The 25,230-nt window shown below is 52.5% G+C and overlaps 1 protein-coding gene across 4 annotated transcripts in view; it reads right to left on the reverse strand.

Moving 5' to 3' along the window:
- The window catches only part of Ubx (ultrabithorax), a 276,625-nt gene extending 251,644 nt beyond the window's left edge, over positions 1-24,981 (reverse strand). For all 4 annotated transcript variants that reach the window (XM_076897958.1, XM_076897960.1, XM_076897959.1 and 1 more), the window contains exon 1: positions 24,262-24,981. In XM_076897958.1, coding sequence (XP_076754073.1) covers positions 24,262-24,940 — 679 coding nt within the window. In that variant the 5' untranslated portion in view covers positions 24,941-24,981. The remainder of the gene's footprint in view (positions 1-24,261) is intronic.
- Between the last annotated feature and the right edge of the window lie 249 nt (positions 24,982-25,230).

Raw genomic sequence — 25,230 nt, forward strand, 5'->3', positions numbered from 1 at the left:
GGATCGAGGGCTTATCCGATCGGTCCTGCGGTCGCGCCATGGCAGAACCGAGGGGGATGGTCTCACGGATGAGCCTCTCGAAAGTGCAACGATAAAGCGGGCGCACGGAGGGTTGGTAGTCCAAAAACCGCGGTTCCTGTAGCAATTTCCAGCGCGTTTAACTACAAATACGATTATTATCGGCGGCCCATGGGGTGGTACGCGGCGCGCGATGGAATCTCCGTGTTCTTCGTGCCCTTCGACAGCGGCCGGGAGTAATCTTCTTGACGTTTACAATTCGACGGGGATCGGCGGAACGATTACGCCGGTAGGAGAGCGAGTCGACCCATCCGGTGTTCCAGCTTTTATGAAAGAAATTGACTCGGGGAAATCAATAAGGGATCGACGGTTCTACGGTGGGCGAGGTGCAGGCGATTTCATGTTTTACACGCATAAGTACGAGGAGCGGTATTGGAGCAGAATGATTCAATATTGTTAATCGAAGGTTAATAGAGGCTCGGTTGCGATCGTTCGACGAAACATCAGAGCGTTTTCGATCGGATGGGATAAAATTCCTCTCGTAGAACCTGTACCGCGATAAGAATAACGAAAGTCATAACCGTGTAATAACGAACCGAGAAGTGTGGAAGCATCGAGCGAAAGATCGCGAGCGATAAATAATTATGCGAGTGTTCGAGGTGTTTCTAGATATTCAGGACGAGAGCATCGGAGCATTCGTGCTCACGGGAGCGGAAATCTGTCGCGCCCCAACTTACGAGCGGCAAATAAAAGAGTGACAGGCTAATAAAGTCGGCATCGGTTTTAACGAATTTAAGGGGAGAGAACCCCGCAGTCCATAGGACCGTAGGCAAGCAGCCATTTATCCACCCCTTTGCCCCCATTCCGCGCCCCGGCAAGGTCACCTAAATCTCACCCAGGCAAGAGTTGCACTCAATATTGTGACCGAAGGTGTAACGTATCGCGTTTCGCTCCTCTCCTTTTCCCGCGTCCTTCGCACCCTTTCGACCCGTTTTCGTTTCGTTTTACCCGCCCGCCACATCCGGATATCGTTCCCGCGGTTCACCTATACCTACATCCGTGGCGCTGATTCGATGCACGTTTTAGATACCAGCCGGTCGACCAACCAGACGCGAGCGTAACGAGCCGCTAATGTTAAGCCTGGAACTCGAACACACGCCGGAGAGTGTCGAAACTTTTCTTTCGTTTTTCGAGCGCCGCGCGGAGTACCGCGCGGGCTACGATGGCGGTGCGCGCGCGAGCCAAAGACGACGGGAGGAGGCGAGTGGGCGAAGCGAGGCGCCAACCGCTTCACCGTTTTCGAACTAATTATCGGCAGTTTGCGCTTCCGTGTCTCGTTAATCTTATCATGCGCTCCCCCTTTTCTTCTCCAAACCACCGTGGAAATTGAATAGCATTACGCGCAACGAAATCCCTTCTATACAGCTTTATGAATGTTTTATGAATTTCATTGCTCGTGTAGTCTAGTCTTCCCTTTTTTTTCTATCCATTTCCTAAGCGAACTTTCGTCTCGTTGGTTCTTCTGGGAGAACACGGTCACGCCGGCGGAGCGAACGGTCGAACGCGGGCCGCTGGGTCGTTTGCGCGTGGTCCCCAGCCAGGCCAAGTGCTGTACGCGTATACACGCGTACGCTCCGGCAGTTATTTCGCAGATTTAGTAGGCACACAAGGGTCGGCGCGTGCTGATAATGCCGCCTCAGCTCTCGCCCCGTCCGCTCGCGACCTTACCGCCTAAAGGGGTGGAGGACTTCCGGGGCAGCTGATTTTTCCAAATTCCCTACGGCGAATTACTCTTTCGACCTTCGCGGGGTTAATGCGCCCGCGCCACCGCAAACAGACCAGTTATAACGTAATCTCGACCGAACGCAAAAAAGGGGTGACCGTGTGACCGCCGTGAATTTCATTAACTCGCGCGTCCCGTATCAGTCGATGGCACGGCTTCTTTCGAGATTACTCACTCGCAGTGGTCGGGAAAAAATGTCGGTTTTGAGTCCCGATCGGCGATTAAATAAATTTATCGACGATCTTGGAGACCTGGATATTACCTATTCATGGACGAACTCGATAAATGGACTGTGAACGTTTATGTAATTTCTGGTGAATTAAATTGAATATTAATCGTTCATATGAGGATGCGCATATTAAGTGAAAAATATAGACGAACGTGGACGTAAGTAGACCAGTGCCTACAAAAAAAGGTGGACTCTGAATTCTTTAACTGCATCTGCGAGCTGTTCAAACGTGTACGAACAATCCCCCTCGAGTAGCAGCGTCGTAGTACCGAACAATAGGAGGCGAAACGAACGAACTGTCCGCACAACGCACGCGTATCTAAGAGCTTATTCATCTTCATCTTCCTCTCGTTCGAAGTACAGATTTAATTATTCCGATAGCCAATCGAGCTACCGTAAAACAAGAGGCACTCGGAAGGCGCGGTAGAATTTATTTCTCCCCCACGCGCCCCTTCATTCTTCTCCGCGTTCTCCCTCTTATCCCCTTTCGCCACCACGCCCGTCCTCCTTCTGTTCTTGTTTCATTTCGCAAACTTACATAAAATTTTAAACGCAATCCACACTTGCGCAACGGACGGCACGAACTTCGCACGGAGGTACAATTATGCAAAAATCGTGCATATTCCCTTAGATTGAAGGGTAGGTTAACCACACCTGCACGCAGAGCCAGACATACGATTAAATCCATGGGGCATGGGTAATCAGATGCGTGTTCGACTTTAAGTGGAGAGCCACGAGTGCGGAGATCTCCTGCAACCGGTCTCTGAATCGCTTCAGCCTAGTGCCTCTCTCTCTCTCGCTTTCTCTCCCTGTTATGAGTGCTAGTTACGCGAACGGGAAGCCTGCGGAAAAAGCGACGCGGATGAAAACTCTGCGATGATCGATCGTCACGAAATTTCGACCGCTCATTAATGCGCACTATCTTATTTAATGGCCTGTTATTTCCGCTAATGCTAACCAGCTCCCGTATAAAATACCCTTCCCTTTTTACGACATCGCCTCGGTTGATTGGGCATCGCGTTTATCGGTTTTGCGCTCGAGGAGCGTTGCAACACTTCCATTGCGGAATTTCCAGCCAATGATTGACAAGAAACTATTTTTCTCCTTACGAAACGGAACAATTAGATTACCGGTTTTTAATGTTTATCTATTCATTGTGATTCGCGGTCGGAGCTACGGGCGCACGAACGGGAGAGCCGAAATGAGAAGGAATTCGAAGGTGGTCACGGTTTACCTCGTCATCGAGGGACAACAGGAAAGGACACCGATCACTGGCGGCGGTTAGGCTGACCGAGATGGCTGTGGCCGAGGGAGCAGGGTCCTGCGGGCCTATGGGCCAGCGGAGAAAGGGTCGTACAATTGAGGAAGTGGGGGGAGACCCGTGATGGACGGACTCGCTGCTCTCCGGATGGTTAGGGCCGCGCCAATAACTTTCCGAGGCTAGAAATGGCACTCGCGTCGCGTGCTTTCAGCGATTCTGCCATTAGAATCCATTAAAATATCTATTTCGAAGAGAGGGAATTATTTTTCGAATACTTTTCGAGGAAAAATAATCGACGATTAAAATTGGAAAAGTGCCTGGAACCTCTGCACGTCCGTTTCAGTGACGTAACGACACGAGCGCAAACTCCTACGAGAGCCGAGCGTCCACGGGAGGGTATCACGGACACGCTTACAGGACTCTTGACCCATAAAGCATAGAAACAAGTTCCAATGACGGGCCTCTCTCGCATACGCGCAGCGCGAGTAGAAGACGGAGGAAGAAGGTGAACGAGGAGGCATAGGGAACCAGTCGAAGGCCGTCTGGGCGTCGTCGCGCATCAAAAAATTGTTTTCCACATTGTCTTCAATCGAACTTTGCACTGGAGGCTCGAGAGAGAGACCGTGATCGTCTCATATCGGCGACAATTAACACGCTCGGGCAATTAAACAAGGCGGAGGGGAAGGAAGAAGTGATCGATCTGTCAAGGATCGTCGACGGAGGACGCGTCGTTCCTTCTCACCAGGCCAGCGATTCCTTTCCAATTCCCTCGCCCCCGTCCACCTTCGTTCTTTCGCTTATTCTCCCTCGCACGGTCGTACCGAGCTGCCCACAATGATATAACTCCAATAATTCCTTCGCGTCAAGGGAAGAAAGGGGGTATATAATAGGGATCGTGACCCGATGTAACGCGATACGCAGCTGGTTGCTACGTACGACGCGCACACCCTGCGCCCAGCGCGCACCTCGGCGTGGCCGTGCATCGGACGCGCGTCCACGCGTTCTAACAGATTACTGTCCCCCCGTTCGACGACGGGCCCACCCCTCGACGCGACGCGTCGATATCTAGAAAAATGATCGCGGCGAACTGTAGAACTGGAACAATGCAGCACCCGTTGCTTCCTTTGTTCGACGAGCCTGACCTACCGCGCGTGGGCAGCGTTAAAACGTAACGCGTTGCATCCAGTTGGAAAAACTGGTAATTGCCAGCGCCGCGGTGGGATTTCGGAATGCACGACTCCTACCGCTTGGCTAGGTATAGTTCCTTAATCGAAAAGGAGCTGTTCCCCCGTTTCGGGATACGATTCGAGCAGATGGTACTCTTTTCAAGACCGTTCCCTCCTCCATTGGATATTGATAGATGGGTCTCAGGTTCGAGAGGTTTCGTTCTAATGAATATTGCTCGCTGCGAACGTTCGTCTCGAGAGGGCCGGCTATAAACGACGGACACTCTATGTAAAATCAATGGTTTCCCAGGAAGAAAATAAACTTTCACCACCGATGACCGCGGTACGCGATAACCATTCGTCCCACGTCAGGATCCGCCTCAGCCGAGATTCACTCAGAAAATGTAGTCATTCGCGATCCATCGTGGTCGAAAGTCGTCGCGCGACAAAAAAACATCCACCGGCTACTTCCCCCGGCCGGTAAAAGAGCAAACAGAAGGTGGCTTTATTAGCATACGATTGGCACCGTCCATCTTAATGCCCTCCGCCCTGGCCCTCTTCCCTTCGCCGCGTTTCTCTTTGTCCCCCTTCGCGCGCGTATCTTCGCGAGTAATGTTTATGCCCGTGTTCCCCGATGTTTCGTCGGTGCGCGCGCGCACGCACGCGCCTCTCGCCAATCCCGTGGCCCGCGTATCTTCCTGCCGAATTCCCCCTTTTTTTCACCTGTTTCTTCGCCCTGCCCGTGCGAGCTCGACGAACGCCCGTCTTACCAATTCTCCGCTCGCACCGTACGCAACGGTATTTATTATTCCATTTCCACGCAAATCGGGCTACCCGCGATCGAGGATCCCGAGCGCGTAAATTTCATCGCATTCCCCCCTTGTTTCAGCGCGCTCAAGGTCCAGCCTGTCCGATGGAAATTCCTCGAGCGCGCTTCCGCGTCTATTGATATATAATTTCTGTACGCCGAGGAGCAGAAAACTAGAAAGACCGTGGAAATCGATCGGACGCGCTCGAGCTCGTTCGCTGAAAGCGAAAAGCTTTCAGACGTTGCTGCGGGCGAAAACTCGGGACGTTCGCTCGATTCCGCCCAGGTAGAAGCTATTATTATTGTCGCTGGCGTAGTTATCGTAACGATCGTCATTATTGTCATCAGGCGTGTTACTAATACGTCGCTCGACGGTAACGAGTTTAGCGGGAGGCACGAGACTCGTGGTTGGAGCACGGAATCTCTCGAGGAGTAAGGAGAGTTCGAGCAGACGTGGCCCCAGGCCCCGTCATCGCTATTCAATAATCGCGCGGAACAGTTGCTTTTTGTTTTTATATCGAACATACGCGCACGACTGAACAACGTTTCAATTTTATCCAGGCGACTAGGATAATGAACAGGCGTGTCGATTGGAACGGCAGATAAAAATGGATAAAAATAATGGAACGTTTGCTAGAAAACATGCGCACAGTTATTAGAACAGAATCAGCGGGTTAACGTCGTAGATTGATGGGTACGATACCGAACGGTAGCTCGGCTCCTCTTTGTTTTAATTACAAGGGATCCGTATTACTCGGAGAAGATCGAACGACCAAATTATAATGGCAACAAAGTATTTCAAAGTAGAAACCAGGGAAAACAATGAGGAATGATTCCATTCGAATCGATGCCGGAGGAGGCGGTAGAGCCATCGTGGATGTTAATTTCGCCTCTCTTCCGTTCTGCACTCTTCATTAACCATACTCCTCACCCTCCCTTTCCTTGTACCAATTTCCATAGTCTTGTGCGAATATCACGCATTAAGATAATGATCGTTATAGCATCGGCTGGCCACGTACCAGCTCGGTTCCGCGTCGCGATTCGACCGCGGAGATCTGTCCGAATCGAAGGACGATCGATCGTTTTAGCAACGCGCGTTTATTTTCTATTATACGGCCGCGGTGGTAACGTTGATATTTCATCTGCAATTACTCGGAAATTACGAGGAGCAGAAGGAAGAAAACTCAGATCGGTATAAGCGTCTGTCGAGCGTGGAATGCAAAAACAATTTCCGCTGTTCCACGGCGAGCCGAGGAGCGACGAGGTAGCAGGTAGTTGGAAGCACTCGAAGAGTAAAACGTGGCGAGATCCCTCGGGTGTCGCGTTCGTTCGGCCAGTGAATTACTCATGGCCGCGTCTTCGAGATCGTCTAAATCGCCGGAGGATCGCAGTTTTTGCGCGGGAACATCGGAAGGACCCGGTCTCGCGGCTGGATTAAAGTAATGATTCTTACGTGCGGGCGATTTACGCTCGCTATTTCACCTTCTAGGATGAAGAAGAGCCACTGTCGGCAGTTTGTCCTGTCTTCCGCCACGCACTCTTTATTGCCCCGTGCACCGCTCCTTCTCCCTCTCACGCTTTCTCACCACCGTGCGACGTGCACCACCCGCGCGCGCGCGCGCGCGAGCGATTCTGTACCAGTTCAACACATTTAGGGGGTTATCGTATTATGTCGAGTCACGAACTCGTTATAGCACGGCAAGACGGATCGGCGCTATAAAACCACTTGGTTTCAGTTTAACCAAAGGGTGCGGACGATATAACTGGTTTACATTTCGCCGCCTTTCGTGCCCTCCCGTTCTCCCGCATCTCGCATCTCCCTGCGGTTGCACGTCCGAGATCCTTCTCTCGCCACCCGCCTCATCCCGGGTGCGATCGTTGTTGCAACGCGTCGAAAACCGGAAAACTGCTGAAAAGACGGAGAAAAAAGCAGCCCAGAGGGTGGAACTCCCTTTGGCGGACACGAGAAGCCTCGTCGCGACTTCAACGAGCACCGGGGGGGTGCATGAAAACGGGAAAGAAGTACCTCCCGACCGCTGCCGCGCGTCCTATCGAAACCAGCACTTTCGTTTCAGGCAAATTCCAAGTCTCGCGAATAAATTGCTAGGCTGTTGGCCCGAACGAAACGCTGGCGCTGAGTTGCGAGCCGAGTGGACGACGAAGAACAAGAAGAGGAGGCATTACCCTCCACCACCCTGGGGAGGAGGAACAGGGAGTCCTTGCCCGGGTATGCGGCGACCGGTCGAACCACGCGCTCGTTATCACGGTATCGACGACATCGCCTTGGTGAACGATACGCGGTCGTTCGCCAGCGAGTTCGCGGCGACGCTGACGCGAAATCGAACGCGTCGAGCAACGGGGGACGAACGTGGGAGACGACGCCGACGAAAGGTGTAATTTTAGTTACCAAGATGTAAGTAATGAGCAATCGACAGACTGAATAGCAATTTCGCGGCGGCCTGCCCCGGCGTGGCTCACGGCCGGGACGATCACCATCGGGCTCTCGACACGATATCGAGTTTCCCTCCTGTGCATCGCTGCGTGATGGAAATGCACGACTATGTAGAAGCTGCCGGACCCGCCGTAACAAATTGGGAACGAAAAGTGTTACACTGTACTCTCGCGCGGACGACGCGGTTAATTCGACAAATTTAAGAGCACGGCGAACGCCGCGAATTATCATTCCAACAAACCGTTCGACCGAATTATACACCTCGGTATTCAATTTTGCCGTGCCGACCGGAGTGAACCGTGCATTTTCACCTTCGCTGTAATCAAAGCATCACTCTACTTTCGTACCATGACGCGGCTACCTAAACGCGTGTAAAGTGTACCTAAATTCCCATACTATTAGAATTGCACGCAAATTTATATCAATTTGAAAAGGTTAAGAAATTTTGAGAATTATCAGAGAACCGTATAGGTCACTGTAGATATCGTTCACCTTAGAAAGATTGAAACGCCGGGTCGTTCGCGGGCGAGAGCGTCCGACGGAAGACGTTCTTTCGAGCGTAGGAATTCTCCTGAAATCGCATGGAATCCTACGAGTCTTGATAAAAAGTTAATCGATACTCGATAACTCATCCTAAAGAGTGTCTCTTCAGGTGTCGAGAGAGGAGAAAGAGCAAGAATGCTCTTTTTCAGCGACAAGAGAACTTCGCGTATCGATGCGAGAAAGGTAGAGGAAATGATTAACTGCACGTGGAGCCTTTAAATAAGTATACGCGCGACTAACAGGCAATGAGTACGAAGCACGTGGAGGCGAGAGATCGAACCCGGAGAACGGTGTCTCTCCGCGACACGAGGACCACCCAGTCGTGTTACGTAAGCGGTATATGGAGAGATGGATATTCCCGAAGTAGTTCGTTGGTGGCGAGAGAAGTCTTGCGAGAAAGCTGATCGATATAGGCCGCGGATTATCGGTGGACCAACTGCGCAGTTCCGGTCGAGGTGATTCGAATCTGTTCGCGAAACCCGTTCGCCGGCGTCGGTCGCTGGGACGGTTCTCCTTCGCGCATGTGACTCGAACCACCGCCGCACGCTTCCTGGCTGCACTCAACCCGTGTCAGCGTTCCGTCGTAAATCCTCGTGGGCGGGGCGTGAATGCGTTTGCGTTGATGCTGACCAAGAATAGCGTACAAAGTGTATCGAATTTGTACGATTCACCTCCTAGCCGGTTCTATATCGCCGCTGCTACACTTTCATTATACCGGCCTGTTGATATCTTCCTTTTACCCGGGCTCGAGTTACCAAGAGGATGCACCGAGCCGATGATTACACGCGCCAACACTCGTGGAAAAGTTTTAACAGCCACGTTGATACGGTAGTGCGGTTTATCGATGGATTATCCCCCTTCTTTAACTGCCGTCGTACGCTACCCTTTTCCCTTTTACCACGATTGTGTTGCTTACGTCGGAAACGTTCTGGCACGTGAACTGGCGAAAAACGCGCACGTCCCTCGCTAGTTCAGGCTCGCGAGCGGTAGCAACCCCTGCGCTCCTTCCTCGAAACATCGAGGACACAACATTTCGATCACCGAATCGGACCGGAGAACCAGCCAAATGTATGCACCGAATTTGTCACCGTAATAAGAATGGACGATCGGCCGGATCTAACCCGAGATAACCGGGATTTACGATTATGGAGCGCGATCGAGAAGCAAGCGGCGCTTGGTTACGCAGAGGCGACGAGGTATCGACGACGGATTGAGCTCGACTGGCCGGGCACGGGGACGGCAAAACCCGGAAGAGCCGGTCGGTTTCGGTGGCCGGTCTAAAAGAAGGTAAAAGTAACAGTTATGTTCATTGTCGCGGCGCCCCTGCCCGGACGTTTTATGACTGTTCCGCCGTAAAAAAAGGAACGAACGAAAGAAAAGAAAGGAAGAAAGAACGAAAGAAAAGCTAACGGTCCGGCTCTCGTCTCTTAGCTATACAAGTCCTGTTTATTGGCTTGTGTAACACGCCGGAGCAGCGCGGATCAGGAAGCCTCACCGAGGGCTTAGTCCCGGCTCGCGTGGTCCGCTCTTTCCCGTGCAAAGTGTCCGTGTTCGAGGACGGACGTGACTGCGCGACCGTTTGCCAGTTTTATTGCCAGGTCCAGGCAAATTACGACGCGGCCCGGCCACTTTTACGTCTATTCTGCGCCGCGTCCCTTCTTCCCGACCGCCCCGTCGCTTTTTTCAACCCCCCCGGCCCAGCAAATGGCCGCGTAACGTAATAAAGGTCGAACACGGTGTCCAGTAAAAAACGAATCTTGACACGGGGAGCTCCAGTTCGGAAGATTCTGCTAATGCAACGGGGGTGTAATTGGATTGATTTTACGATCGAACGTCGTAGGTGGCCCGCGAGATAAAATACTCGGCGTTTCGAATCTTTTCCGACAAACGTACGCGAGAAGGAGAGTGTCGCGATGAAATGTGGAGGATATCGAACAGAAAATGAAGATCGATTCCATTAATTGGCTCGAAACAGTTATACAGAGAAAGAGAGGGACAAAGAGCAAAAGAAGGTGGAACGTTTAAAATTTTCTGCATTCTGCTGTTCTAAAATAGACATCTAAAGAACCAGTTTAGAAACCCTGTGGCGTGCCGATAACTATCGCTCCACTGACAGATTCGAGGTATGCCGTCGAACCGATCGATCTCGCGCTGCGAGGTATTAACGCGAACCTCGACTTCCTGTGAATGAAAGCACGTGGCCAGCCTCGAAACAGGGGAATCGGCGACACTTTTACGAGCGTGGAAAACACTTAGACGGCGGACACTGGCGGAGACTGGATCGTCGCGAGGCGCGCGTCCTTCGCGCCCGGAAACGGACCCCGGCGGTCCGCGTCCCGATGCCTCGATTTCCATTAAAAGTGAACACACACGTATGCGAGGTCCGCGCAGCGGCGGCGGCCCGCTCCGGTCTAAAGCTCGCCTCACGTGTAATATATAATACGCGGTTAGATGCAAGACTACTTTAAACCGTGGCCGTAAATCAAACAACCGACTCTGCGTGCATTCCTAGAGAAAACCTGCTCCGGTTCGACGTCAGGAGGGGGGAAAATGTCCGAAGTACCGCCGGCTCGAGATCTCGCCACTTCTAATGAACCTGGCACCGGTTCGTTTCCCTGGGCAAAACGAGAAACGCCGCCGATTAGACTCTCTCCGCCATCGATTCGAACGGCATCCGTCAACTCTTCCACTGCCTCGATCGCGTTTCTAACATTCTCACGAATCGTCGCGACGTTTGCCCCGGAAAGCTTTTCCTTCCATTCCCGTTAATCAGGTCCCGCGCACGGATCGCGGAGGAATTTTTTGACGCGTCGAACCACAGTGCTGCAAAGAGCCGGAGCCGTTGCTCGTGCTGCTCGGTGCCCGTGGTTCTCTGCAAAGTTTCAATTTAAAGCGGAGATCCGGACCCTTTTCTTCGAAATCACGATCTCGCGCAAGGGCCTATAAAAATGACTCGAAGGGCCCCTCTCGAACGGCCCGAGCCTTGGGCTACACTCCAATTAACCCATATATAGACCATATCTCTCTCCCTCTCCCTCTGTCTCTCTCTCTTTCTGTCCGTCTACGTGCGCGTATGCGTGCGCTCGGGTAAAAGGAAATCTCGTTGGCTCGTTCGATCGATGCTTTCCGCGACTCGCATCGCCGCCGCGATTTCCCTCGCACGGAAAACACGGGATTCGTCGAAACCGTGCGGCGAGGATCGTGATTTCGAAACGACGGTACCAAGAGGCGCGTACCGTGGAAAGCGGATGGGTGCGGAGGGGGAGAGAAAAAATGAGAGAGAAAGAGAGCGGTGCTGGACTCTCTGAAAGGCACGCGCGGAGCACCTCGAGCCACCGCTATTATTACGACGTTACGTGGAATTACGGACGCCACACGATCGTCTACATGCGCCGTCTTATTACTAAATCCTCAAGGTCTTCGTCGGGCGAACCACGGGTTTATCGTGGGCCCGAGGTTCACCGTGCTTGCGGGAAATCGAAACCGCGACGCGGAACGAACACGCCATGGAAAAACATGGAAAAAAAACGAGCGAAAGAGAGAAAGAGACAGAGAAGAGAACGAAATAAGTGTAGCAGCGAGAGGTGGTGCTACCACCGACACGGTGCGAGAGTGGAAGCGAAACGAAGAGGGAATGAAAGGCAAAAAAAAGAAAAGAAAATAACCGGCGACCCGAGAGCGACACTGTTACGGTAGCCGTAAATTTCTCGAGCTAATGGCGCACAACAAACGCTTGTCCGTACCTGAACTCATAATGTCCGTTCGCGCCGGCCTAATATCGTTTCTGCCGTTTAATAAATATGTCGCGTAGGTGATACATCATAACTTTTCCGCGCGTCGCGATCTGACGCGGGGGAGCAGCGCGCGTACCCACACGAACGCGGACGAGTAGCGGCCGCGCGGGCGATGTATTACGTTGATATTCCGTTGAACGGTTACCGCGTAATGTCGCCGAGAGTTATACGGTTCTTAACTGAGACTCTTAATCGCGGGATAATGTTGTCCGCTCTTTCCTTCGATCGTTTTGCCCCTCTTTCTCTTTTCATCCGTCCCGCGGTCTCCGTTCGGCCTGCGCGCCACTCTGGCAGTCTGTCTCGCTCCGAGCCGCTCGGTACACGCGTCGGGTACGCATACCGATAAAACAAACGCGCGGTGTCTCGCGCACGTGACGAATGCGTAATTTCGCCACGGACGAATGAGTGTCCGTACGTTTTTAGTAGCGCAAAAAGGACTCCAAGATTAGAAGCCCGGCCCCACGGCCGCCACCACCGCCGCCGCCGCCGCCGCAGCCACTGCCACCGCCGCCACCGACGCCGACGTCGCCGCCGCCACGTACAGTGTAAAGTTATTCATTGAGTCGCGGAGCGCGGAGTGTCGATGCCGTGATTCATGCATCTGGAATTCGGTGGCGCTTCGAGGAAATTAATTAAACCCCGCCGATTAATCGATCGATACGCGTGTTCCTTTTTTCCACGCGCGCGACTACCGAGCGCGTCCGTGCGCGCGGCCATGTTCGGCCAAAACTCATTAACAGCATGCTTCCTTCCATCGGTGCCCGCTGGTCGATGTAACCTTGCGTATCGGCGAAAAATTGATTAGACGAGACGGGGGGGAGATCCGCGGTTTTAACCAGTATAACCTGAAAATCACGAACCTACTCGGGGGAAAAAGGAGTGCGATACGTTCTCGCGCGACGATAAGAATTAATGTAGCAGCCCCGAGTGGACGACAAAAAAGTCTTAAACGTTATATGTACGTACGACTTGAAATGACTTAAACGATCCATCAAAAAGTGATTATCCTCGTTAAATAGCCGTGCCATTAGTGTCCCCAGTGTCATATATTTCACGTTTATCGCCTTTCATTTGCAATTCTTTACCCTTTAAATATTTTTCTCATCGATGCCACGTAACGTATGCGTGTTCGGTTACCCGTTCTAAATCGCTCCTCTTTCACTTTTTGCGCGTATAAACGTACGAATAATCGCGTTTTCTCGCGCGAATCTAATCGTTCGAGGCGAGCCGAGCCGAGCCGAGCCGAGCTGGCGAAATCGTCGTTTCCCTCTTTTCAACGGAACGCGAATGATGTATTCGGGAACGAAGACGAGAGGAAGGGACGAACAAATGTTTGTACTATTAACGCCCGAACAACACGATTAATATGGCCGGCAGGTAATAACGGTTGTACCGCGTGCGCGAGTGCTCCAAGGATATGCGGGGCCGTAGAGTCGTTTATGCGCGTCCGCTTGAAGAGAGAGGAATGAAAAAATGCCAGATAGAATCGTACATCATCGGGCGTGCGACGGGAAAGAGGCGGTGAAATTAAGAAATTTTCGTTCCGGCACACAGCGACGATCGAGCAATTATTTTAAAAGGTCAAGAGGTTTCAGCCGGATAAATTATGCTCGCCGTCCTTTCCCACCCGCGTCGGCGGTCAATAGACTACGAAATAAATGGGTGTACGCAAACGTTTCGATTCAGTTCTCGCGTGAACGCCGCCAACTTATGCCCGAGCGCGTGAAATCGACGAAAACGGAAAGGAGCGAGCGGTCTCAAGGTGGTCTCGATCGCTCGATAAGAACGGGCAAAAAATGAAAAAAGGAGCGAGCAAAAACTGGGGAACAATGATAAACAATCGTGTCGTACAACTGGTATCGAGCGTGGCTCGTTCGTTCGTTCGTTTCTCCGCGCAATATGCAAACAAGCCGGGCAGAATAATAGCTAGGTTCGCCGCTGGTAGAGGTAATCGGTTAGAAAAAGAGGATTAAAACACGCGTATTGTCGCGTTCGCGGTATGTCCGGCTGTCGCAGCCAGCGCCACGTGCTCCAATTCGCGGCGAGACAGCGTGTATCTGTGTCGCGGGCAATTAGTCGGTGTGCTCGATATTCATAATTCTTTTTACACCCGTGTCGTTTCGAGTCGCTCGAACGAAGACCCGGCGAAAGAAGAGGAGCGAAGAAGGAGGCGATGCACAAAAGCATCGTGCGGTCAGGTCGCGGAGAGAGCCTAGGCGCTGGCAGGTGGTGAACGCGATGGCCGGCCAATCGGCAGCCGTACGGCGGTGTAGGCTGGCTCGGTATGGCAAAAACTGTTCGCGTCAGTTACCCGTGCGTCCTTGTGTCTATTTGCAGTATCTAGAAGGATCCCGATTACGTCGTGTCGCGTGTTTATCGAACGGCCAGGCTACGAGCTCGACGAGAAGAAACGGAACGGAGCCGGGAGCGTCCTCGTACTTTCGTGGATAGCTGGCGGGCCGCAAAATCTCCGCCTCCCAGTTTTCAACGAGGCGCTCGGGTTGATGGAAACGGTGCGATACGACCGCGATGCTTCGGCCGATCATCGATTTCAACGAGTTCCACGTACCACGCGCAGGTATCGCGAGGAATCCCTAAGTAACGCAACGATGGAAGATCGATGGGAAGAAGAAATGTTTAGCCAACACGATGTAGATTGTCGCTGGCGGCTTTTATCGACAGACTGGCGAGTCGAGGAACGCGACCACCGATGAATACTTAATCGTGTTGTTAACCCGTAATTACTCGCGCCGTTTAACCTTCTGCGACTTCGACTTACCTACTTATACTTAACGAATTTCACTTGTTTCTTTTTCTCCGTTTTCTTTTCTCTCGCATTTTAAACTGTGTCACGAGGCGCTGTAATCACGGTAATTATTATAATGCCATTTTTACAATCGCAGCGAGCTCGTGCGTTCGTTGTCAACAACGTCAACCAACGGACGGAGCTGTCTCGTAACGAAAACGATAATATAACGATAAACCGGGAATCGCATCGGTTACGCGAGCAATCGGAAGAAAGTTAATTACACCCGTAGATAAACGAGGGCCGTTTGAAATACCGGATATCTATCCGTTGGGCGAGCGTTTCGGAGCAGTTGGACGAGCCTTTGCCCCCTCTGAGAACGGGGCTCCATTTTTGCGTGGTTCTTTTGTTCCCGTTCGTTCGCCGGCGAAAAACGCTCGAAATATACGAGGTACGTCTTCATCTGCGAGGAACACGGCTGGGTATTCCGCAAAAACGTGAGCAGGAACACTTTTCGATTCAATTATTTTGCCTTGTACCCATCGTTCCTTACGGGCACAGGTATACGTATCCTTTGTCTGGCCCGGTGTAGTCGTTCCGATCGTCGAGCACCTAAACACGTTCTTCGTGCCTACGAACCGCGGCCGATCCAAAGTATGCATTATCTCAGCCCGGAGGAGCAGCGAAATGCCAGCCCGCTGCATAGACGAGCAAGAAGCCGAACCAATCAAACCCGCGCCGCGTCTCTCCTGTCAGCAGCCTTGAAATCTCTACGAACCGATCCCTTTATTTACCGTTCCACTCGTCGAGAGTTTCGTGGTTTCCCTCGTTTAACGTAAATCCCGTACTGGACGCGATTTACGAGCATTTTCTTCCCTGGCGAAACGCGTCGGCCGTTCCACGAGATCGGCGGACGCTCCATCCTCGTGTCACTTCCCCCTTCCGCGGGGGGAAGCCACCATCTGAGAAACGGCGGGTAATTGATAAATAGCCGTTAACGACAAACGGTACGCACGCGAGAGAGAATTAATCCCGGGCGACGGTGGGCGATAACTCGTCCCGCATGAAATTTGCAAAATGGAGCCCAGATAGCGCAGAGAGGGCTGTTGTCGGTACGCAAAGGCGAGAGCTAGAGAGCACACAGGCTCGTACATGCGAACAGCTCGTCCATCAAATTGAGAACCCTGGTAGGCAGCCGCTATACGCGCTTATAACCTCCACGCTGCCGGCTGAACGTACACGATCAACGAGCACAGGGTCTCGCGCGCGCGTTACGCGCCGCTCGCGTCCCTTGGCTTCTTTCTTTCGTTTCAGCTCGTGGAACACGGATCAAACTATCGTTATTGTTTACCCGTGTCGCGGTGCACCGTCGCGTCGTCTTTGACACGCGACAATCACAGAGACCATCGTCTCCGAAACCTTTCCTTCGTTCCGCACGTGAACCGTACCAACGATGATACACGTGTATCACGCGTGTCCTTCTTCACGATGCTCGCACCAGATACAGACGCGCGCGTACATATCCTAGGAACGTCCCGTGTATCTCGTAATCGCGCTCCTCCACTTCCTGTCTCGATCCCAACCTCTCGTTTCTCACTCTGTTTGTTTCTCGTTCGAGTTTATCGCTCGATTCTTAACGGAGAGAGAGGTGTATCTGTCTGCGTTACGGTACGCGACCAGGGAGCGATCTTCGAGGTTAAACGCAAAATGGTGAACCGTTCCGAGCAGGGGATTTTTCTTAATCGCGCGAGAGTAGAACGCGTCGCGCGCGTTGCGTTTACCAGTGGCAGCTCGTCGCGTGTTGAGAAAAACGTGAGACAGGATGTAAGTGATTCCGCGGATCAGAAATTACACTTTCATGCGGTGGATCCTCGACGGCCGTGATTAGTACCCTCGGCGTTTTCGCGTTATAACGCGAGCAAAGTATAAAAATTGATTAACGATACCTACTCTTGGTTCGAGGGCGAAATTATGGCGGTCGGCTACATGCAAATTGCCAATATCCCGATACAATTTGATCGATGTTTACGATTACTTTTAATGACACGCTTCTACGGCACTTTGTCTCACTATAACCAGCCTGGCCGACTTTCTTTTTTTCCGCAACAATGCTGCGTACCGTGGTGCTGTTTATGGGCACGCGTTAAAAATCAATCCGAGCAATGCTGTCGGGTGAAAATCGATCAGCTCGTAATTTTCGCGCGATTTACGTGCTTCAGGTTCCCCGTGTTTTTCTTCCCCCTTTTCTTTTTCTGCTAGTAATCGTCAGCGTAAGAGATTACTGACAGCATTCAACAGCAATGTTGCTACCCTCGTTTCTGACAAGGCGCAGACACGCTCCGTGTCGCAAAAACGATTCCCGGTAACCTTCTGTCGTCCCCCGCTTGGTACGAGAGTTCGCTTATCGATTTATTAAATTTCTTTTAATGTCAACGTAATTTCAGTATAATTTTAAGGCTCCAACAGACACGACGATATCGAAATGTTTCCCCAATATCCCCGACGATAAGATTAACGTTCACGGGGTGATTCGATAACGTTCTTTGGAAACGGAAAAAAAGGGGTTTGAGAGGAAGAGAAAATATTGCGGTGGCAATCGGGAAGAGGCGCGCGAGGCTCGCAAAAATCGATGACCGGAACGCGTGTCTGGACGCGTTTGAGGAATTCGATTGGCGAAAGCAGGATGGTGTCCCGATCAAATGTGAAGGGCCACGTAATTTTCTGGGACCCGAATGTTTTTCGAGCGAACAGTACGCAGAAGCGGCGGGCGTGGAGAAGGGAAAAGGGCGTAGTAAGTCATACGGAGAGGCTCGTACGTCATCCTCCATCCGGGGCAACGGAGCAACACATGGAAACGGTCTGCGGTGCCTCCATGGACGATGAACGCACCACTTGGCTCGCCTCTTTAGGTCGGTGCGCGCGGTAGTGTTAGCGCGCGCGTCGTCGCCGCACACGCTCACGCACGCAACGCGCACCTTGGCTCACCTCTACAACCCGGGAGAGGCCGAGCCACTTGGTCACGGGCGTGCAACACGCACGCCTATATTCGACGCAACTCGACGATCCGATCTTTTCAATTTTCCCGATTCTAAATTAACGCCTTAAACGTAACGCTCGTAACGCGTAACGTAACGTCGCCACGTTGAGTGTGTGTGTGTGTGTACGCGCGCGCGGGAACGGCACAGCCGGAAACATCGACCGGCCATCAAGATGGAAAGTTCTCCCGGCCATGTTCGTCAGCCATCGAGGTACTGGCGCTTCGAATGATCCCGTGTAACTTCGCGCGCGCCTTTTCCTCGTCCGATCGCGCTTACCGTTCGATACTTTTCAGGATTCGCCGATGGACACTCGTCCGCAGGAGGAGGACGCTGGCAGGGACAGAGAGGCGAGGCGAATGAAAAGCGATAATGGAGAACCAGGAAACGATGTATCGGGTGATGCATTATTTACGAGGACGTTGCGTGATAAAACAATCGCTGGTAATTAGGAGATCGCGTGAAATGAATCGGTAAAAACCGTCGGGCCATAAATGATTCGCACAATGAACTTCGGCGTGTTTCTGTTCCAGCAAAACATTCCTACCACACACGAAGAGACGCGGAACGATCTTGGTCGATACAGAGAAAGATATGTGCTCTGTATTACCGACCAGCCTCGGAGCGACGATAGCGGTAAGCGTGGAGTGCACATAAGAGGGAGGGGTAAACGAGCCGAGCCACGATTTCGTCGTCGTAAACGTCAACGTTACGGTTACAGCGTTGTTCCTAGCTGGTTTATATTGAACGAGGTTGCTCCCCGAGGTACGTAACACCTACTGGCAACCGTCGTATCGTCGAGTAGCACCATACTCGTTTCCAACTCGAAAGAGAGATAGAGCGAGCGTGTGTGTAGCGGGGGGAGACCACGTGGCTTTTACGCGGGAATCTCGTTGCTTCGACACAAGAGTTCAAGGTTTGTTGGCTCTATCCTTTCGCACACGGCTCCGAGTCTAGACGAGTCGCCCAACGAAGATCGCCGTAACCATCGCGCGATATCAATGTCTATGTGAAGAGAAAAAAGAAAAAAACCGACGCGACACGCAACACGGATATCTCGCGTCGTTTCGTCGGACTTCTAGCGCGAATTTTTCGATCGTTCTCTTCTTCTTTTTAATCAATTTCGAGGGGACAGCCTCGCGAGGGTACAAGGTTACATTATCGAACGATTCGATCTTCACGGTACGCCGAGCGCAATCCTTCTTTTTACTCCGGGAACGTTCATTCCATTTTTTGCCCCGATATACCATAATGAGAAAAGGGCTTCGCCTTTTTTTCTGCTCAACATTTATGAAATTCAACGCGCGATCTCGTAGCGCAACGAGTTAAAATTATTAAATAATTATCGACGACGATTTAATTTTACCCATCACCGCGTGTTTATCTTCCCGCTGGTATCGTAAGACGGCGCGAAAGAAGAATTAACATTCGTCCGGGGGAAGCCGCCGGATAACGAGGCAGTTTTACAGAGAATAAATGAACCGGCGGGGTGTACAGATAGCATTCGAAGCTCCGTCTTCACGCCCTCTAATTACCCCATAGGCGCGGCGGACCCTTCAATGAGGGGCCATAAATATCTCTCGCGTTTGAAAACAGCCCCCGAAAGTGATACGGCACGACAGAAATGCCTTTTGTGTTGCCAGCCCGATGCCTCTTGAAAATTGCCAACCCGGTCTTCGGCGTACCGCGTACCAACTGACAGCCACGACTCGCTCTTAATCATCGTAAACGCGCGGCGTAACTCGAGAACCTGCTTTTTGCAGGGGGTTGCAACCTGCGCAAGGGCACCGCGGTTTCTGGTCAACCACCCTCGCTACCGAACGAGGACTGTCACCGAGCGAAAGGCAACAGTGCGACCTTCTGGGGAACGTTGCCAGCGCCGCAGCGAATGGCGCAGATCTTGTGCGGTCGCACGAGGAGTCGACACTCGCGTTGCAAGGACATGGAACCTCCCACCTCGGTTATTGTTCGCAATCGCGCGCTCCGATGGTGCCGCGTAGCGAAGCTAGCCCGATTTCGGAGTCGTTAGTCTAACAACTGCGATAGGACGCGTGTCCGTCGCGCTGCTGGCCGTCGATGGTGCGCGTTACGGTGTCCCTGGTGCATAGGAGCGAAGGCGATTCGCGACGGATCGTAGGACCACGTGTTGCACCATTGCTGCGTCCATTGACAGCCCATTGGCTGCGAACCTACTTTTGTACGACGCTTCTGCGGGAAGGCGTGAGACAAGGTGTTCACCTATCGCATCGTGGAACGACGAGCAGGTGTCGCATCACCACGAAAGGCCAAGTATGCATCAGCTCTGCGGGACTCGGCGACAAGGGCCTCATCTGCCTCGCACCTTTTATAGATAAAACCCTGCATTCTTGCGTTCGACGAACGGCTCGATCGGATAGCTATTCTCAGCCACGAGGGAAGCATCTGGGAATACTGCCATCGTCGCCGAGGGCAGAATCGCGCTCGCGTTTCTCTTACGCGGACTGTGTCACGCGTCGCGTTCGCGTTTTAAATTGCATTCATAAATGCGTTTAGCTCTTCTCTCCCTTCCCTGGTAATCGTTCAGTTTCATCGTGATTAATTCGTCAGCTAGACCAAGACAGACGAGAATGTTCGAGATTAGGCGGGCGCCACCTCTGGCCAATGTCGTCGGACATTGTTCAACGACAATAACCGGCGATTGGTTACGTCATGATCACTCGCTGCAAGGAGGACTCGGTCGATTTACGTCGCTTCCGGATCGAACCGCGTAAGAACGTAGACGCTCGTAATTCTGTCTTCAGAAGCGAGGCTTCTTTCAGTTCGAGAGAAAAAGCGTCGAACGTTGCTGGTACCATCGCGCGTGATAATTGTCCGTCAGATATAGTAACCCTGATCTCTCCCTCGCTTCACACTCTCTCTCTCTTTCGCTTCTCTCGTCGCGAGCGTTATCTAAACAAAGGTTGGCCATCCGAATAAGAGTCCCGTTTCGTATCTAGAAACGATACGTTATATTCCCCGATAGCATTACATTGCTTCATTACCGCAACATTAATAAGAGAGACATTTACAATCTGAAAACAGTGGCGGATACCGTCGCGTCGCTTCGTTGGCCGCCATAAATCACAATGAATTTCATGCGCGTGTACCCTTTGATGTTTATCACGGCCAATGATACAAATGCATTCCGTGCAATCAAGTTTCTTCGGTCGATCGTGAGTGTACGCAAAGAGAGGAAGAGTGAGAGAGCAAGGGAGAGAGCCGTAGTACTCCGGAGCGTTAATGTTGTGTCCCGAGATCGTGTTCCCGTAACACCGATCCGCAATAAAACGGAGTTAATGATACCCGTGTCTATCGCCCTCTGATTTGTGCGATTTGGGCGGCATAATCACTTCTCCAATCACTTATTGCACACTTAGCAACGACGTTTAACGCGGTACCGTTAAAGGGCCGATAAATCATCCCGTAGATACAGCATCTCGTGTCCCCGTCGAATGGCGCGCACGCACACAAGCCGCGCGATTATTGCTCGCGAGCAACGATCAGAAAAATGGACGCGTCCCCGCGAGGCGACACCCGGGGACGGATCGCGTCCCGTCGTCTCCCACGCCTCGTTCCCTGCGAGAAACGTAGGTTCGAAAGGTATCCCCCGCGCACGGGTTGGTAAAAATTTGAAAGTCAAAGGTTGGAAACCGATCCGTTTGGCAACGCCGGACATTTTCCGCGTCGCGAGCGGAGTTACTAAATCGCGGTTTGTCACCTTTCGCCGGTGTTTTTACAGCGCGCGAGAGCCCGCGCGGCAATAAAACGTAGACGCGCGGCGATAAACCCGAATAATTTATCGTAGACCACGGCGACGACTGCCGGCGGACGTTGATGGCTCTATATTTACCCGCGTAGCTTTAATCTACGACGAAATAATCCATAATCCTGTATCGATAAATTTCGCCGCTCGTGTACGACGCTTGTAGCCGGCGACGCTGAGGAGCACTTGCCGGCGAGCGCGAAATGAGTCAACGACTCTCGATCCCGGGTGTAATACACACATAGAAACCTGTTCGGCGAGACCGCGAGCCGATCAATCGCCTTCGCCCGTTCCTACGATTCCTCCTACGATCGCCGGGCATTCCGCGCGCTCATAACCCTACGATTTAATCGTCGCCCGTGATCGCCGCGCGGCGACGCACGCGGAGGGCCAAGGAAACCCAGGGACCAATTTCCCGTCGATCGTACTCCCGCCGTCCGCGACGATTCATCGGACCATAAATCTTGTTGCAGTTATTGAATGGAGAACGCCGCCGAGTTGACTCAAGAATACGCGAGCGAAACGACCCGCCCCGGGAGAGGTATTCTTATTTTTTTCATATTTTCCTCGTGCCTTCGTTTGCCTTTTCGCCTCCCCGTTCCGAGATCGGACCGATCGACCACGGACTGCTGGGTCGAAAACTGGCGTTAGGCGGAACGAGAGGACGCGACGCAGCCCGCCTTTTGAATATTAAATTCCTTCACCTCCGGGTGAATTTAGTATTTATAGAAGGACGTAAAGAATAAGGTTCGTTCAATAAAATCCCGTTTCTTGTCTTTGAATAAGCACGCGCCTACGTCACGAAAGCTCGTAAAATAATCCGTGCACCTTTTGTATGCGCCGAGAGGAGAGAAAGCGAGAGGAGGACGCGTGGCCGCCCTGCGAGACGGGAGAAAAGGAAACAACGAGTATCCGGGGGACCTTAAACCGGACCAAAGGGCGCGAGAAGGAGGCTAGCAGCGGTATAGACCGTGGAATAGAGCGAAACAGAGATTTTCGGGTGCTCGTGTGTGTCTCCTTCGAGGGAGACAAGGAGCAGAGGATCGAACGGGTAAAGAAGAACGGTCTGTAAGAGGCCAGCTGAGTTGGTAGAGGGAAGAGGCAGGCGGACAACGAGAAGCGAGATAGAGCTCGAGAGGTCCACGGTGATTATATATCTGCCTACGACAAAGCGAGAGGCTACCAGGGATCCTCTCTCGGCGAGAGGGACAAAGAGAACGCTAGAAACAGCTGACTACCGGAATTCGGGGTTCCGGAGGGGTGAGTACGACGAGGAAGGCACTTGAACCCCAATTGGACGAGGGCTTCCCCATTATACTCGACGTGCCCAACGATTTTACACGCACTTGACTCCATTCTACCTGTCCACCAGACGTAACTTTATCGCGCTCTGTACGACCGATTTTCCACGACTCTCTCTCTCTCCCTCTCTCTCTCTTTAGACACGAGACGATACGTAGAACGTTAACAACGGTTAAAAGTCGTTCCACCGACTGTCTACCATTTCCAGTAGGGACCAAAAACGTGGTCCCCCTGTTTTTAGTCGCGTCCGAATGTTTGACAAAGAACGCGATAAATAAACCTGGTTAACTTTGTACTCGTCAGAGAGACCATTTGGCTTGCCTCGCTACCGGCTAATACGCGAAGCTAAGAGCACCGAGATGGACGGAACGCGGAAAACATTAATTTCGCCGAGATACGTTTCTTCGCTGTAAGACAGAAGCTACCCGTGTAGAGGTGTTCGTTTTTTTCTTTTTTTCTCTTCGTTCTTTCCGGCGAAGAACCGTGACGATCGGGGTGGAAAAGAAGCAGCCTCGCGGATTAATGATAACTCGGCGTGTCACTTTGCGCGTCGCTTTCACACGGATGGCGTTAGTTATACCGGCAACAACCCCCCGGGCACGCGGTGCATTCGTTCGCGCAGAAGGCGCAACGGAATATTTTTACCCCGCTGCCGGCAATAAATCCGTTATCTCGGCTTCGCTCCATGACGGATACGTCGTATTTCAATCGACGCACAAATAGACTCGGCCGAAAAAGTTACAGCCAGTTTTCGACGTAACAACACAACGTCAACTTACACCCGGGCTACTGTATACAATCGCGTCTTCCATTTTTCAGAGCGGGAACAAGGCCGGGATGATTTGTTTGGGTATCGTCGGTGTACGGAGAGAGCAGAGATCCGCGTTAACGCTCGTTGTCGCCGTATCAGGGATGGGGGGGAAAGAAAAAAGTAGCGGCGATAAAAAGGCTCGAGCAGAAGGAAAGTTCGAGGCGCGATCGCTACGGCGCGAAACGCGAGATACAGGCCGTGGAGAGAAGCAGACGACGATGGAAAAGCCGATTCGATTCAATTTCTACGCGCGTTCCACACGATTCGAGCATTGACCGTGAAACGTTCGACGAGGACGATTTAGCCTGGCGCATAGCGGAGCCGGGTAAACTCGATCCACCACGCCTTTCCCGACCACGTGGCCTTCCTCTACACGCTACACCGACCCGCTGGCTCTCTCCCCTAAGCATCCGCGGTCTGCTCGCTTCTATGTTTCATCAAGACTGTTATGATAATCGTCGCATGGAAGAGAGATACAGGGTGAAACAGGGAGAGAGAGAGCGAGAGAGAGATGTTATGAATGTAAACTCACCTGCTATAGCCATCCAGGGGTAGAAGGTATGGTTGGCGGTGGGTTGCTGATGTAGTTGCGTGGCAACCGGTTGGCTCGCGGACGAGTTCAAACTGCAGGTGTTCCAGGACGACGTGAGGGACCTCGTGGAATTGTTGTTACCAGGACTCGATGCCGGGTCGCCGCCTACGAGGCCACCGTAGCTACCGACCCTGGTCCCTTCCGGGGTACACGCCGATGGACGTACCACCGAATTGCTCTGGCTGTTCGCACCCGAGGTCGCCGACTGCCAAACGTCCTTGACGGCCGCGGCTGCCATCACCGCGGCGTAACCGTTCTGATGCGCCGCTGCCTGATCCTGTTGCTTACAGTCCTTGGTCGCCGTGGTCGAGTAGGAAGAGGTGGTGTGCCCGGTCGCCTCGGGTGTCGTCGAATAGAGTTTGCAGGCCGTCGCGACGCTCGCGTCGTACGGCGAGTCTTGGGGTGGCCTCGTGTTCGTTCCTCCGCCGGGGTGTATGCCCAACGAGGACGAGGTATGATGATGATGCTGGGTCGAGGCGTACGGCGACATGCCCAGACCGAGAGGGAAACTTCTGTAGGCGGCAGCGGTCGCCGGGTCGTGGTGTTGACTCGCGGCTCCTGTCTGATGATGGTGGCTCCCGTAGAAGCCACCCGCCGTCTGCTCGAAATACGAGTTCATTATCCCGGGTATTTTGAATCACTTGCACTGAAACACCGGCACTCGGGAAACGAGGGGAGCGCGGAGGAATCGGAGGAGGAACGCGGTTGGTTCAGCCGCGAACGATACCAGAGTCCATGCTCCGCGCGCGACCACCGATCTCTTCCCGATGCGTTCGTGTTCCGGTGGTGGTGTGGTTCGCGCCAAAAGCCGAGCTCGGTTGGTAGGTAGGTAGCTAGGTAGGTAGATAGGTAGGTAGGTAGGTAGGTAGATAGGTAGGTAGGTAGATGTAGTAGACGCGTCGCGGTGTT

This window comes from Xylocopa sonorina, chromosome 7, assembly GCF_050948175.1.
Source record: "Xylocopa sonorina isolate GNS202 chromosome 7, iyXylSono1_principal, whole genome shotgun sequence".
NCBI lineage: Eukaryota > Metazoa > Arthropoda > Insecta > Hymenoptera > Apidae > Xylocopa > Xylocopa sonorina.